The sequence below is a fragment of the Mirounga leonina genome, unplaced genomic scaffold, assembly GCF_011800145.1.
Source record: "Mirounga leonina isolate KUSES-001 unplaced genomic scaffold, KU_Mleo_1.0 Mir_129, whole genome shotgun sequence".
Taxonomy (NCBI): Eukaryota; Metazoa; Chordata; class Mammalia; order Carnivora; family Phocidae; genus Mirounga; species Mirounga leonina.
The window spans coordinates 26546513-26563647 of record NW_023270323.1 but is presented as its reverse complement, the minus strand read 5'-3'; the positions used below and the strand labels follow the sequence as shown (position 1 = coordinate 26563647).

Here is a 17135-nt window from a genome sequence, read left to right as displayed (position 1 = left end):
ATTTATAAATACTCATTAATAAGTATCACAGTTTCTCTTGTGAGTGAGGAGTTCAGTGTTATTGATATTTGCTATGTTTTCCTCCCTCAAGGTAGAGAAAGACTTCAGTCACTTGTATGCAAAGACCACCTTGTGATATTAGATTGGTCTGAGTTGGAGGATTTCTTGACATCCAGAAAAAGCACTGATCCAAACCACATAACTATAAATAATATACAATATGCAGGCATTTCAGCTTCGTGTGCCATGGATATAGTTCATAGGCAATTCACACTAGATAGCAGTCTTTGAGGCAATCCATTCTCGATACTGAGTCACTCTGGTGTAGACCCCAGGTTTTTTGGGAAGAGCACATGATTGTCCCCAACTTACTATACCAACTAAGTACCAGATGTCATGATTACCATAAACCAGCGGTCCACCAGAATCGCCCTTGAGAAAAAACAAAAATATATTTAAAATTATTAATTCTAATTTAATTCAGGAGGAAGGTCATTGCAATCATCTCCCTTCCACAGGAAAAAAAAAAATTGGTACATGGAGTAGGAAGCCAGACTAGAGATAGATGATATAATGTTTCTCTGAATTGAGTTAAAATTTTGCCCTAAACATTAAAATGCATTGTTTTCTAGAAAGGCTAAACCTTATTCACATGGAATGGTTACATTATTTATGGTTCAACATCCTTGGATTTTTTTGTTAGTTTGATTAGACACTTCATGCATCGTTTAGTAAGTATGATATAAAATATTAAATATGAAGTTAGCATTTGCAAGCATAGGTGGAAAGTTTGGTGATCTCTGAATACTGTTAGCTAGACTCTATACTATAGATCGATTCTTGGTCTCCTTGTCTTTCATGCACCCAACTCTAATTTATGCTTGTTTGCTTAATTTTATATAAGCCCTCTTAAATCTGTTTTGGAACAAGGACAATTAAGTAACTAAACAGATATATATGTAGAGGTTGAGAGTATGGTCTTGGTAGTTGAACTTCTAAGTTTCAGGACTAGCTCTATTAATTACTGGCTGTATGAATTAGGGTAAGATACTTCTCTGTGCCTCTTCCACCTCATTCATTTATTCTTTTATCAACTACTTATTGAGTTCCAACTATGTGTCCCAGGCATTTTGGTGGGCATTGAGGATTCAATGATGACTGAAAGTGAATGGTCTTCATACTCACAAACTTGAAGTTTAGGTTATAAAAACAATATTAAACAAAGCCCATGAATAAATGCAAAGTGACAACTATGATAAGCGCTATGGAAACATACACAAGGGAAATGTGACTGGTCAGGGAGGTCAGGAAAGTTTTTCCTGATGAGAGGTAATTGAGCTGATATCTAAAGGATTTAGACATGAAAAGGAAGGTGGGGCTATAACATGTTCTAGGCAGAGGGAATGGCTCTGCAAATGCTCTGGGGCATGTAGGAGCCTGGCATACGCAAAAATCTGGGAGGAAAAAAAAAAACGAGGACTGAAGAGAAGACAGCAATGGGGCAAGTGGTGTGTGATGAGGCTGGAGAGGTCAGGAGAACTAGCCCTTGAGGAACCCTATGGGTCTTTCTTAGAAGTTATATTTTCCATCTTAAGACTGTGTTAGGTAATATAGTAGTAAATCAGATAGACAACCCCAAAATCTGTACCTTCATGAAGTTTATATTCTAGTTTAGTGGGAGAGACAGACAATAAACCATCTAAATAAAATATATTGTATACTGGATGGTGATAAAAGCTAAAGGGCAAAATAAAACAAAAGACACAATCTACATATGTGTAGTATAAGTTTGGGGGGGTGAGGAGTGACAGGTCGGGCAGTAGCATAGAGAGTGCGGCCTAGGGAGCAGGAATAGCTTGACATGCAGGCAGGAAGGATTGAAGATAGCTGTTAAATAGGAAGATTTGGGGAATTAGTATTTTTGAAGATGCAATAATTTTTTGTGACAAGGCTCAAGATGTGACCCTAGAAATGGTGACTGAGAGGAAGCAAAGATCACTGGGGGTTAGAAGGTCTAGGAACTAAAAGTCCAGCATTTCAATGGGTCAGTGTTAGTACCAAAGGCTTGGGATGGAGAGGAAACCTGTTTCAGGTGTCAAGGTCATTGAAGAGTGAGAGGGACAAAGCGAGAGACTTGGAGGCCAGGGGATGAAAACAAGATGCATGAGAGATGATGCCAAAGCTGAATAAAGTGGTCCTCAGAGGACAGGTTTCTCTGTCTTTTGTTTCCAATTTTGTTTAAGAAAATATTAGAACAGAAGAGTAATTGTTTGAACCAGAAATAGGGAGCAATAGACTTTAATCTCCTAATTTGTAAAATAGGCATAATAATAGCACCTCTTCAATTTCACTATATTAAATTAAATATTATATATAACATGCTTAGCACTTAGCTTGGCATACAGTAAACACTCAATACAAGAATTTTTAATATTATGATTATTAAATAAACTGAATTCTTGGTGAATTGGATGACTTTTTTTTTTTTTCCTCTTCCAGGGGAAATATATGCCATGCTAGAAATAGCTAATGGAAATTTTCCTTTCCAAGTTTTGACCTTGACTTTGGACTTACCTTACATGCGTCTACTTTTCCTTCCATGTATCCAGCACATAGCATTCCTGAAGTGATCAGGCCATCATATACATCCTTTCTATTACACACATCAGTGCTTATGGTTTCCACCCTGGCTTGATGAAGTTTATTTTGTGTGGGTCCTATTACACAAACAAACATACACATACAAACAAAAAATGTGTTCTTTGAATATAACTGTATTTAAAACATGAAAAACACATATGTTGTATATTCCTAGGAACAAAAGCACAAAAACAAAAGATTACTTTATTAACATTAATTATAATTCATTATTGCCTAATTTATGTTCTGTTTCATAAATGCCTAAATGCAAGGAACTATAAACATACATACCCCAATATTATATCATATTTGTGAATCTTCAAGTTATTAGAACCCCTACAACTATATGTAATAGTCTGTGTATACACTTTTTTTTCATGAGAAGAGGGTTCACCCCACTCATCTTGACCAACTGGTACCCTTTTCGTATAAGGAAATCAAGGCTCAGGGAAGTATATTTATTTTCTGAAAGATATTCAAGCAGAAACCAGTGCATGAGCTGCACAGCGCTATTTGCCCTATTCCATGCTGTAGTGCGTTATTTAGGAATGTCTTAAGGCATGGGAAACAGAACCAGTGCCCAAGGTATGCCAGCAATCTGATGCCAGTAGAAAACAAGGCTGGAGGTTATGAAAAGGAAAGGAAGTAGCTTAAGACTCCAGATTGAAGCTGTTGGTGAGTAGTCTTAATCTAGTTATAAGGGCAGAGAACATGAAAGGAGACTTATAACAACATTTCACAAAGTCCAGTTGGACAGGCATTGGGCATTTGGGAAATTTTACATATAATAGAGTTCTGTCAAGTAAAGAAAAGCCAGGGGCGCCTGGGTGGCTCAGTCGGTTAACATCTGCCTTCAGTTCAAGTCATGATCTCAGGGTCCCGCATCAGGCTCCTTGCTCAGCAGGGAGTTTGCTTCTCCCTCTCCCTCTGCCCCTATCCCCTGCTCATGTTCTCTCTTTCTCTCTCAAATAAATAAATAAAATCTTTTAAAAAAAGAAAAGCAAAGGAAAAAAAAAAGCCAGATTAAGATATATTAGCATTTGTCTCTTACTTTCTTCAGGATGATCTTTGATAGAACCTTGAACATTTCTTATTTCCCACTTTAAAACATTCAATTAATCTCTCTTTAGAGTGGAATGAGCTAATAACTAGAAATCTTATAGATTTATAGAACTGGTATATTTCAACCACCCAGGAGGTGAGACAGATGAAAATAAATATATGTTAAATCAACTAACCAAAATGAAAATTCTCAAAACATTCACAAAACACTTTTAAGTTTATAATCATCAGAAAGCCTCACTAAAATGAGGAAACATTTAGCCAAAAAAAAAAAAAAGAAAGAAGAAAGAAAGAAAGAAAGAAAGAAAGAAAGAAAGAAAGAAAGAAAGAAAGAAAGAAAGAAAGAAAAAGAAAAAGAAGAAAGAAAGAAAGAAGCTATCATTGGGGCACGTGGGTGGCTCAGTTTGTTAAGCGCCTGACTCTAGGTTTCGACTCAGGTCATGGTCTCAGGGTTGTGAGATCGAACTCTCTGTTGGGCTTTGTGCTCTGTGGAATCTGCTTAAGATTCTCTCCCTCTCCTTCTCCCTTCCTCCTCACCTCTGCCCCTTCTCCCACTTGCATGCATGCACTCTCTCTCTCTCTAAAATAAATAAATAAATAAAATCTTTTTAAAAAAAAGCTACCATTAAGATTGTGATCTGAAGTATATGCTAACTAGGAGTTTCTACATCTGGGAAATGTACCATTTAGAATCATTTATTCCCTTGTAGCCCCATAGTATTTTGTCCCTTCTTGTAGCATCTAAAACACTCTCTTCTTTTCTTCTCTATTAGCCTCTCCCCTTTCTCACCACTGCTCCAATTAATTGTGAACTCAAGGAAAGGGACTTGATTCCTTTTACTTTTTTAACCCACTGCTTCCAGTTCTGCTCTGGGCCACACGCATTGGAGGCATCAACATTATTTTTATGAAAAGTCTGAAAAGGGATTCCCTAGGACAGCTCGTTAGAGCTCAAGATAAATTTGTACTAAGTATGTTAGGCTGAACTACTCACCATCATCTACAAGGGATCCAAAACCTGTGACAAATACACTTGTTTTAGGTGGCAACTTTATAGATGAATCTGGAAGGCAAACTCTCTGTACTATATTTGAAAACTCAACTCGAGTAGTAAGCTGAGCCAAAGCAATGTCATTTTCATTTGTTCCTCTGTGATAGTTTTCATGAATGATAATTTTCCCCAGCCTTCGTTGCACTGCAGGTGGTGTTACTGTTGTACCAAAAGTAGCAATCCATTGACTTGGGTCTTTATTTCTGCAAAAAATTAAAAGGTAAGTTTTGTGATGTTTAACTGCATCCTTTCAAAGAGAACTGAGATTGTATTTCTCCCAACTATTGGGATTATGCTCCTGAAAAATCTCTCTGGTGAGAGAATTTGTAGTTGTCGGCCTTATGGCAAATAGAGTTTAAAATATTAATGAGACAAGTGAGTGTATGAAAGCCCTTAAAAATATTTTACATCCTCTAAAACTAAAAAGAGCACAGCAACTAGATGGAATTTTCATGCTTTTTTGGATTAGTAATAGTAATTGATATTTTATAATGAATTGCCAATCTTTTAATTCCTTGTCTGTTAAAAAGATTCTCTTTCTTCTATAATTTCATGAAACATGTAGAAATTCATTTTGATTTGTTTTGGATAATATAGATACTAGGAGGCATTTTCCCTCTGTATTAGATGCTCCTTCCATTCTTACTTTATGACTCATCTTGTTTACTATGTCTTACTGTGATCTTTGACACAAAGTGTAACCTTCCCTGCTTTACAAACCCTTATGTGTTCATGGGTTTGTACGGGTTTGTTTCTCTGCCCTCTGCCCATACACTGTCCCCATAGTCAAGAGCAAAGCAAATCTAACTCAATGTCACGCTGTTAGAGGCTCTCTCCCACCCCTGCCTCCCCTTCCCCACCCTTTGATCTGGCCTGGTCAGTCCTCCTTAGTACTTTTTTTTTTTTTTTAAGATTTTATTTATTTATTTGACAGAGAGAGAGATAGCGAGAGCAGGAACACAAGCAGGGGGAGTGGGAGAGTGAGAAGCAGGCTTCCTGCCAAGCAGGGAGCCCGATGCAGGGCTTGATCCCAGGACCCTGGGATCATGACCTGAGCCAAAGGCAGACGCTTAACAACTGAGCCATCCAGGTGCCCCCCCACTTAGTATTTTTGAGGCTCTGCCTCCACACAGAAGCTTTTCTCTCCCACAGGCTTCTATTACAAGCAAATTCTATATAGTCCTATTATTTCTTTACCTCCCTATTCTTCCCCAAAGCCCAGTTCTGTTTTTCTAATTATCTCTGTGAAGAATGACTAGAAATATATAGAAACTTGAAATTGTCTATGTAAAGGAAAATTACATAGAAAGAAATCACACAGAGAAGAATTCGTAAGGGGGTTTCCTTGTTCATGCAGGATTACTGTGTTGGTGAATCATGTATTCACACACTTAGAAGTGTAGTGAAAAACCTGAAAGATCAGTGATTTTCAAAGTATTCTGCACTGCCTCAGGGACGAGCAGGCCTGGCATATGTAGGAGTGAGAGAAAGAGAGGGGGTGGGCACCACAGGGACCTGGAGATGGGGGAAGGCTGTTTTACTTATTTATACTTTAAAGGAAAATTTTATTTGATGCAGAAATCTTAGGGCTGAAGCATTCTTTTGAAAACTGGAATTCTGGAAGATACAAAGAAATATATGACTTCAGTCCTACTACTCTAATTGAGTAGATCAAATAGAAATACCCTATCCCTTCATGCACTGTCCACCAGAAAGGGAACCTCATGGAATAGCCCAATTCAATCAATGCTTTATGGATAAAGACACTGAGACTCAGAAGTTAAATGGCTTGCCCAGGTGAGTGATACATCCCGTGGATTAGTGTCAGAGATGGCCTGCGGTTCCTGACGTGCTGTCAGGAACTTTGTCCCCACCCACACTGTTGCACAAAGACTGGGATCATTTTACATGGACATAAAGGTACTAAGATTTGTCTTAAACATAATTTTTAAAACTACACTATTTCTGTAAAAAAATACACTTATAAAAATTTCAAAGTTATTTGGGTAATTGTGATATAGTCTTCAAAGTACACTGTATTTTTTCCTTCACAGCAGTATAATGCATTGTGCAATTAAACCGAATTATATCACTCCCAAAATTGAGCCCTTTCTATCATCACCTTTCCCAACTGTTTTGAATCATCACTATTGGCATAAAATAAGCTCTAATAGATGATAGATAGATGATAGATAGAGAGATAGATAGATAGATGATAGATAGAGAGATGATAGATAGATACTATCACATTTTTAAAAATCCTTCCTTTGAGTCCACAACCACCCTTAACTGTCAAATTTCTCTGCTCCCATTCATTTAAAAACTCCTTGAGGGGCGCCTGGGTGGCTCAGTTGTTAAGCGTCTGCCTTCGGCTCAGGTCATGATCCCAGGGTCCTGGGATGGATTCCCATATAGGGCTCCCTGCTCAGCGGGAAGCCTGCTTCTCCCTCTGCCACTCCCTCTGCTTGTGTTTCCTCTCTCGCTGTCTCTGTCTGTCAAATAAATAAATAAAATCTTAAAAAAAAAAAAAAAACCCTCCTTGAAAGTGGTATCTAAACTCATAGTATCCAAGTCTTTCTTCTATTCTCTCTTGAATTTGTTCCCGTCCCTGTCATACCACTAATACTGATTTCTCTTATCAAGGTCACCAGTTATCTCTACTTTATCACACTCAGTGGCCGATTCCTGTTAGGTCTGTTGTCACACAGAGACTGCACTGGACCTGCTGAGACGTGTACTTCAATCACTGTATCTTACTTTCTTTACTAGATATTAATAAATTGACATTCTGGGTTTATTTATGTTTAATTTATGTAAACAGAGGTCAGTTATAAACTAAAATAGATGACACTCTCCAAAACAAGTGCGAAGATTGAAGGACTATGTGAACCCCCAAAATTAAGTTAGAGGAACTCAAGTTCCCCTAAGGCATAATGCTAGTTATTCTGAGGATTGTAAATGTATGTAAGTGAATCCTTTTTTTCTTCTCTAGTGAGAGAGTGACAATCACCTTAAATTCCTTAGGTCATTCTCATTACACTTCTACTTATAAAGAAAGGTGTAGGCACCTTGGAACCATTTGGGTGTCACCCTTGGAAGAATGGTCAAGCGTCGCCCCATATTACCAAGCACAATTTTCTCTGAAAGGGAATGTGAATAGTGCCACTGGCCAGAGCTTTTTTTGGAGCTTTTGTCTTTTGAGAGTTTAAAAGGAACCTCAGGGAGGAAAGATGGTGTGTGCTTGATCTCTTGGGGCAACAGGGTGCCTGGGTAGGTCCATGTATGTGAATGGACACAACTGAGTCTTAAAAGCTATAGCTGTGGAAGCCCAAGCAGCACACTCCTGTCAGGTCATATAAGACCAGTCTTCAATACGGTGGGGGCCGTGGGACAGGTGGCAGGCCCCTCCTGTCATCTACACACCTCTCCGGACCCTACAGCCCACAGGGGTTCTTGAAGGAAGAGCTCCAAGAGTGATACCCTTCATTTTTTCTTATTTATAAAGCGATGGTGGATGTTGACACAGGGAAGATAGAGGGTTAATCAGGGAAAAAGAATGTTAACAGAAGCAGCTGAATTTTCTCCTTGAACATGTGCAAGAGTTTATACTTGTTATGTGTATAACAGTCAGTCTTTACACTAAACTAATTTATGAGACAGTAGGAAAGAGAACACTAGTGTCATGATAATATAGGAAAATATGTGCTAGGAACCATAAGAGTGATACAAACCAAACATCATAAATATTGAGAAAAGAGAGAGGGGAGTGCATGAATGAGGTGTAGAGTAAGCATAATGCATTCAGAGGGCAGAGCAGGATCCATTCTGAATGGAGTAGAGGAGAAACTGGTGAGCTGGACTCTTCCAAGCACTGAATTGGTGACAATCGATGACCAGGCAAGGAAGACTCACAACAGTCCTATGAACTTACTTGCGGAAGCAGTGAGCTGCTGTGAGCAGCCAGGTGTTACTGATGAGGCTGGCTCCGCACTGATGGCCTCCCCCTATGAGCTGGAGGCTGACCTGCCATGGCCACTCCCCTTCCAGAGCGATTTCCCTCCCTTGGACAATCCTTTCAGTAGAAGAGGATGCTGGTAAAGGCATGTTTGAAGATGTCATCCTTATTCCACAGCCTGTCACAGAAATATATGTTAACTTGTTTTCATGAAAAGGAGGAGAAAAAGAGCATATGCTGATTTGCATTGGGTGCAGATGCTTTGGCAGTCCATTGTGCCTTCTGTTTTTATCCCTTTCCTAGGACTCAGTGTCTGAGGTTAGTCCATAGGGGTCAACCTGATCCTGTTGAGGTTCAGAAGAAATACTGACTAACAGGTCAAGGCATCCAGTCCGGGAATTAACTTCTCTCTCTATTAAGCATATATGGATAGAGAGATAGATAAATCATTTGTTGAGCATTAAAAATATATAGATCCTCTGCTAAATGTTTTAGATTTTATTTATAGCAACACACTTTTCAGATGAAAAAACTGAGCCTTGGAAAGAGAACTTAAATTGCTAGAGGTAACCCAGCTGGCAAGTGACATAAGATTAGGAAGATCTACATCAAAATTTGTGTTCTTGCTCCTGAGAGAGAGCCCAGTACTGAATGCAGTTCATGATTCCCCCTTGACGTGAATTTATACATTGTCTTTGCAAGCCCTGAATTTAAACAGTCTTAACAATGACCTTTTTTTGGTTTTCTAAAACTTTAAAGTCTAGTTTCTAAAAAAATCCTGATTCCCTGACAACAAACCCTCAATTTGTTAGAGTTCAAATCAACCTCAATAAGACTTGAAAGCATATTGATATGTTTTATTGATGTGACTTTTATTTTTATTTTTGTATTTATTTGTTTAAATATTTTATTTAATTATTTAAGAGAGAGAAAGCAGTGGGGGGGGTGAGGGGAAGAGCAGAGGGGGAGGGAGAGGGACAAGCAGAGTGTGCTGAGCCTAGAGCTTGATGTGGGGTTCCATTTCATGACCCTGAGATCATGACTTGAGCCAAAATCAATTCAGACACTTCATTGACTGAGCCACCCATGCACCCCTATTTTTATTTTTTTTAAATAAGTTCTATACCCAATGTGGGGCTCAAACTCATGACTCCAAGATCAAGAGTGGCGTGCTCTAACGACTGAGCCAGATAGGAACCCCTATTAACGTTCCTTTTAATTATTTATATTTTTATTAAAAATACTAGTTTTTTTCAAAAAGGAATTTTTTCAGAAACAGGTTAAAAATATATGTCTGAAATCATATTCATAGATTCATAATAATTCCCTCAGAGTTAAATAGCTCTAGTTTAAAGTGACCATAACATTGGACAAATGAGATTTCTAGGTTAATATAGTGCCATATTGGTAGTGCCTAATACTTACTTCCTCTCCCAACTTCCTCTTAAAATAGGCATAGAAGTAATACCAATATAAATAATATCTACTAGTTTTGAGCCAGGTCCTATACATAGTGTTACATATATTTTCTCGAATGTTCACAACAACTCTATGGTAGGTGTCATCCTCATATTGTAGATGGAAAATCTGAGTCTATGGTATTTTTCAAAGGCAAAGGAATCAATTCAAAGCACCACAACTTAAGGAAAGATGAGAAAAAAAAGTTACAAATTCTGGTAAAAACTGCAATATCCAACGGGGTTTGAAAACAACTTCTTGGACTACCTAAGCTCTAACCTGTGAACCAGAATTGTGTGGAGAATCCTGGTAAGCTTGACAAAGCCTTTGGCTCCCCGCTATTGTGATTCCCCAGCCCAGGAAACAAAGCTACACTGCACTTGTTCCTAGCCAAGCAGAAACTATGGTTTAAACCATCCCACTGTGACTCATAAACTCATTTCTTCCTCTGTATGTATGCAGAAGCCACATTTCCTGGCACACCATCCTATCACGAGATACAGGAAAGATAAGAAGTTCTATGAAAACATAGGTACTCCATGCAGCGGTCTGAATGTGAATCCCTCAAATTTATGTTAAAATCCTAACCCTTAGAGGTCATAGTATTAGCAGGTGGGGCCTTTGGGAGATGCTTAAGTCACCAGGGTGAAGCCGTCATGAATGGGATTAGTCTCTTATTAAAGAGTCTCCAGAGACATCCCTCGCCCCTTCTGCTCATGGCAGGACGATACTTTAAATCTGTGAGTTGGAAGAGGTGCCTCACTTCAGGCTGGCACATGCCGGCACCCTGATCTGACACTTCCAGCCTCCAGAACTGTGAGCAATAAATTTCTGCTGTTTATAAACCACCCAGTCTATGATATTTGGTTACAGCACCAAGAATGGACTGAGATGCCTCCTGAAGGTCGTTTAAACAGTGAAAGGAAGAACACTGGCATCGGTGAATGCTGCATTCGCTGGTGCAAACGGAGAGGTCAATGTAGTTTTCGGAAACTCTGCATGTTGGATCAAAGCTTAAGCCTGCATCTAACTATACAGCATGGTTAGGGCCCCCCAAATCAGATTATATATAAACTCAAAAGACAGACACATCTCTGAAAGTTATTTTCTACAAAAAATCTTAGGGCATGTGTTTGGTATCAGCCAAGTTGTACAAGAAAACATGATCTTAATGTAATGTAATCTAATGTAATCTAATCCAATGTAATGCAAAAGCAGCCAAACGTAAGGGGAAAATATGCAGTGAGGAGAGTACACATAAGAGCTGTCTGTGATTAAATAAAATTCAAGAAATCACAGGCACATCATAGCAGATATAAAATCCACATGGAAGAAGAGAAAAAGTGACACCAGACAACTGAGATAAGTGGTTTTGGGGAGTACAGAATTGATCAGATCTTTCTGAATGCTGAGGAAAGTGACCCGAACTGGAGCTAGAAATAATGATTGATATGGAGGGCAGAAAATGGAGTTCAAATAAATCATCTGTGTTCCTGAGGGAGGAAAAAAAAAAAAAAAAGAACAATTGGAATGGAAATCAATCATCAAATTTATAATGGAAGAACATTTTTCCAGAACAAGAAAAAAATAGGATACAGATTGAAAACATTCATAATGTCTAGTCAAAATTCAGTGCAAAATATAATTACAACTCACTCTCCTGGCAAAAAGTTATAGGGTAAAGATTTCCTACATTCATCCCAGGACAAAAAAGGTAACCTACGTAAGAATAAAAAATACAACAGTCTTAGATTTCTCCTCTACAACAAAACACTAGTAGAAAATGGAATAATGTGTATAGAATTTATAGGGGAAAGTGTATACGACCCAATAATCCTATAAAAAGTTGAGATAAAGGAAGTGGAAGGGGGAAGGCAGAAAATGTACATGCCAGATATTTCAGCAAAAATGCAAGAAAACTGAGAAATTTTAACAGAAGGAAACCTAACTAGTTACCACTTTAAAACATTCTCTTGAATTGTGGGAGAATATTAAAATACAACGTTAGAAAGATAGTTAGAAAACTTACAGTATCAAGAATACTATGTAATTTTTTTTTTTTTTTACTACATCCTGAAAATCATAAAACTTGAAATTGTAGGGGCATCTGGGTGGCTCAGTTGGTTGAGCGACTGACTCTTGATTTTCCGCTCAAGTCATGATCTCAGCGTCCTGGGATCAAGCCCTGCGTCGGGATCCGTGCTCAGTGGGGAGCCTGCTAGAGATTCTCTCTCTGCCTCTGCCCCTCCCCCACTTGAACAAGCTCTCTCTGTCTCTCTAAAATAAATTTAAAAATCTTTAAAAAAAAAACCTTGAAGTTGTAGTTGGTGTAAATTTATAAATTTAAATGTTTTAAATACTAAAAATAAGCAGTAATAAAAACACCGAGTATTTGGTTTACAAAAACATAAGATGAGCAAAAAAGGCTTTATAAATTCTACTTCTAACTTTTCTGTGGCTTTTATTCATTATCTTTGCTATGAAATGAACAGTTCATTGTGGGTTTTGGAACTTACGGCTGTTGAGAAGATTCATCATCTTTTTGCCGTCAATAGCTGGAATAAGCAAAACATTGAATTAGTTGGTAGAAGAATATGTTCCTGTTTTTATGTGATTTTGTTCAAATGGTCACTATAAGAAATGCTTATTATCGAAAGCATCCATTTTTCAAGAGGGTATGAGATTTTTCATAGCCAAGTAATATATATACATAACTCTGATTTGATTTGGTCCAAAATGTATAATTTTACTTTAAAAGAAAAGAGAGCATTTTGTCGTTTTCTGATTTTTGCTATGAGATCTGAAAAAGAAATTAGAAAATTAGGAAAGAATGATAAGGCTAAATCATGTCCCTGATTGCCTTCTTGGGAGCTCCAGTATAATTTGAAGATGCAACCTCCAAATCCCATCACAACTGGTACTCACTGCATTAGATGTACCAGCCAATGTGTGTCAAGCATATGCCTGATGGCCACTGTTGAAAGGGCAGCTCCAGGGAGCGAAGGGCATCACAGGCCCCTCACAGCCTGATTTCCAGCCCTGGTCTACAAAGGATAGGAATTCACTCAGTGCAAGTTGATGGCCTTCTATCACTGAGGATTCTTCCTCATGGTGAATATTGTAATAGGTTGCAGCCCAGGCAGCAGGCACCAGAGACATGAAGAAGCTCTTTGACATACAGCCAGTCCAGGAACCCCACCCATAACACTTTATGCCTCCCTTCTGTGACATCTTTTTTCCCTTCAAATTTCTCTTCGTGTTCGTTTACGTTTAGTTTCATTGCATTTTTTGTTTTTTTTTGGTTTGGTGTTTGTTCTGTTTTGTTCATTTGACAGAGAAAATAGAGAAGTATGTGATGATTTCCTCAGGACCACTGACCTCCCCAAGAGAGGGATGTGAGCCTCAAACACTACTAGAGGTTTCCTGGACATTTCACTTCTCCTTATTTAACAGGAGATAGGTATGTGGTGGAAGAAAATATTTGTAGTAGAATTTTGATTATTGAGTATAGTCATAGAATAGAGTTATTCTGATATTAAAACAAACCTGTGTAATAAAAATTCAGTGTGCATGACCAAGAAGTCTGAAAAATAATTTTTTAAAAAATTGTAAAAATTATTTTTTAAGAATTCTAAAAAAAAACATTTAACATATCTTTTATGATGGATATGTTAGCATAAATGATCATGCATTAGGGACAATTATATTATCAGAAATTGAAATTTAATTTGAGATTGCCATTTATAGAATGTTGAAAAATATGCTTTACTTTGGAATATAATTAACACTTAAGGTAGGTACCATTCTCTTCATTATTTCTAATTACTTCATGAAAATTGTCATTAATGCGTGCAAGGATTCTATCTCAAAATGGATTTTGAGTATTTTCCTGATTTCTAACAACAGAGAAATTACCTTTAGACAATCTTTTTCTTAAATTCATGGATGCTTTGAGGGGAAAAGACTTTCCAGTCCAAAGGGCAAGCCTTATTTCTTGGTAATAAATCAGAAATGGCTGCCCTTGAAGTACTTAATCAGAACAGTGAACACAACTGGAATACCTGTTGTGTGTGAGATTTACGTTCGTGTTTGGGGGGAGGGGTAAAGAACTAAAAAGGCACAGTACCTGACCTTGAGACTTAACATTTGGAACACATTATTAGGCCTCTCAGCTTGGATTCCAACTAGCTGTGAAGTAGTTTTAATTTCTTAACATTGTGACCTCATTTTCTTCTACTTTTGGGGAAAACCAAAACTTCTCTGATTTTGTTTTGTGAGGAATAAATGACGAAATGAATGAAACATAGTTTTAAATTGGAAATAATCTAGAGAACCTCTTCATAGATCATGTCAATGGTTCGTCCTCTGGGGGTAAACCTTCATAAAGGTGTTTGTTTCCCTGATACTGTAGAAGCTAACCCTGGGAACTGACCTGTAAAGATCTCTGGGAGTCAGAACACCTGTACTTCAGTTTTGGCCGCAAGGCTGGCTAGTCCCATGTCTTATATTTTCCTTGAGTCTCAGCTTCCTTAAAATGGCAGAAAATAATACCTACCCTCTCATGCTTTTGAAAAGATCCAACATAGTATATCGGAAAAAACTTAGAAACCTTAGCAAAAGCCCTAATCAAATATGAAAATAAATTCCTAAAATTAAACTTTGCCTTATAGTGAATTTTTATTTAATTTTATTCCACACTGATATGTGTATATCAGTGGTGAAGTCTTAAAATGAGAGAAGATACTGACCTAAATTCTTATGAAAAGTAAAGAGGAATACAAGGGGATCACAAAGATGGTAAAAGGACTTACATGTGAGAGTAAAGGAAGGTTTGTTTATAGTCAAAGGCAACTGTTTTGTCTTCAGACTTTGATATAAAATCCTTTCAATTTTTTTCTTGATTCGCTCAGCACTATCAGTAGATGGGTATCGAAACATGAGCACCATAAGAATTTTCACGCCATGTTCATCTGGACTGAAGAGCAAAAAAGCAGATAAAGCCACCTCTCTAATCGTTAACTCTTTTTACCTGTTAAGATTCACACTAAATTTTAAAAAACAATGGGTGAAATACATGTATATCAAATTTCTAAATTATCTCGAGAAATACTGGCTCAGATATGTAGCTGAAAAAAATTGTTCTTGCTCTTTATTTAGCTCATAGCCTGTGGGGGAGGGTGGGAGAGGAGGAGATGTTCATGAAATCATGCTTTATATGCACTTAAACAATTTGCTTTTCAAGACATTCTGAGCCATCATAACCAAGATAATTTTTCAGTACTGGTATGACAGAGACAATGCTTTGTGTTCATGAAACCCAGTTACCTTTTCCTCCTGAGCACAGAGCAAGATTTCATTTCCTGGCCTCCTTTGCAGTTTATCGAAACTCAAGTGAATTCTGGACAATGGAATGTGGGCAGAAATGATGCACCTTATCTCCAGCCTGGCCCCTGACATCTCCCATACCATCCTCCATGCTTTCACTCTTCCTGTATTTGCCAACCAGATGCTGAAGATCCAGTAAGCAATTCCATTCCACATCTCTCCCAGCACCCACGTCCCTGCTGCCACTCCCAACTCTTTGGACTATTCCATGGAAATGAAGTAAACCTTTATTGTATTAAGTCATTTATTTTGGGGGATATGATGGTCAGTTAATATGTATTTGATAAGTGGATAATTACAGAAAACACTTATTAAAGGAAATCTTTTGATAAAGGGATCACATATTATACTATAATGTGTAGGTTTAGAAAGCCTCTAGTTGACCTTTGAGGATGAATTAACCTTAAAACAGATAAAGAATCAAAGAAGGAAGGAGGGAGGGATGGAGGGAGAAAGCAAAGTAAGGAAGGAACAAAAATAGAGAGCAGGAGAGAAGAAAAGGCAGGGGCTCCCTAACCACATGTATATGTACTCTACCATCAAGAAGTGAAGCAGACAAATAAGTATTACAAATACTTATATTTGTATATTGATTGATAGCCACAGAAAAAGTTTAAAATTTTTCATCAAAATAGGCAGAAAACAAGATATATTATTCCAGCAAATGCCAAGCATTTTGGACATCATATAAAAAGTACATTCGAGATGGATTCTGATAATTTATTTGAGTCTCTTACAACAAATATATGTTCAATTTAGGCATATTGCCTTTTATCAGAACATAAAAATGAAAAGGTATTAGAAATAATAATAAAAATCCAGTAGCATTAAAGAAAAACCTTATTGCAGAGAAAGTCATCATCTGTTGTTGTTGGATAAGCTTAGAATGAGGATAATCAAGAAGAGCTGGTCTACATTCTACCTAGCCCTGGGCTGAAGGAGCAGGTGCCATTCCAGTGCCATTCCTCCCCTTCCAATGTCTAATAACTGACATCGCCTCTTGACATAGAGCACTTTACATCTTCCTATTGTAACTGGGAAATGTCTATGCAGTATAAGCTGCACTGCTCAGGATTTATGAAATCTCTGTGTTCTTGCAAAGATTTGCCTGGAGAAGCTGGGCAGTCATGTTGATGGAGTGCTTCTTAAGGGTACTGGTTTGAAGTTGCAAACTAAATTTACATACCTCATTTTGATAACATGAGATTTGATAAACCGATCTCCTCCAGAAGAATGTTGAAATATCCTAGATATCTGGTTAGAAAAATTAAATGAGAGTATTAGTCAAAAGAAAAATGTTACTCCTTCTCTTTTCTAGAGAGTTGAGGCAAAGACAATTTTGGTTTATTCCCAGATTGGAACTGGTTTATCATAGTGGTAAGACTAAAAGAGGTTCTAATTCTTGTAGAAACGAATAACCTTAACAAAATTGTGCAATTTTGTCAAGCCTCTGTAAAACAGGATAACAAGAGTATCCACCTCACAGAGTTGTTTTGAAGATTAAATGAAATAATGTTTATCACACATTTCACACCTTGCTGGGTGTAAACTATTGATAATGTTCATTTTGATTATTGTCAAATT

General features: G+C 37.6%; 1 protein-coding gene across 1 annotated transcript in view; it reads right to left on the bottom strand.

Moving 5' to 3' along the window:
* Nucleotides 1-227: 227 nt before the first annotated feature.
* Nucleotides 228-17135, bottom strand: part of LOC118010867 (transmembrane protease serine 11F) — a 63019-nt gene continuing 46111 nt past the window's right edge. The window contains exons 4-10 of the mRNA XM_035005577.1: nt 16738-16805; nt 14978-15141; nt 12683-12721; nt 8685-8886; nt 4697-4956; nt 2575-2717; nt 228-432 (exon numbers count right to left, since the gene is read on the bottom strand). Of these exons, the coding sequence (XP_034861468.1) occupies nt 274-432; nt 2575-2717; nt 4697-4956; nt 8685-8886; nt 12683-12721; nt 14978-15141; nt 16738-16805 (1035 nt within the window). The 3' untranslated portion in view covers nt 228-273. The remainder of the gene's footprint in view (nt 433-2574; nt 2718-4696; nt 4957-8684; nt 8887-12682; nt 12722-14977; nt 15142-16737; nt 16806-17135) is intronic.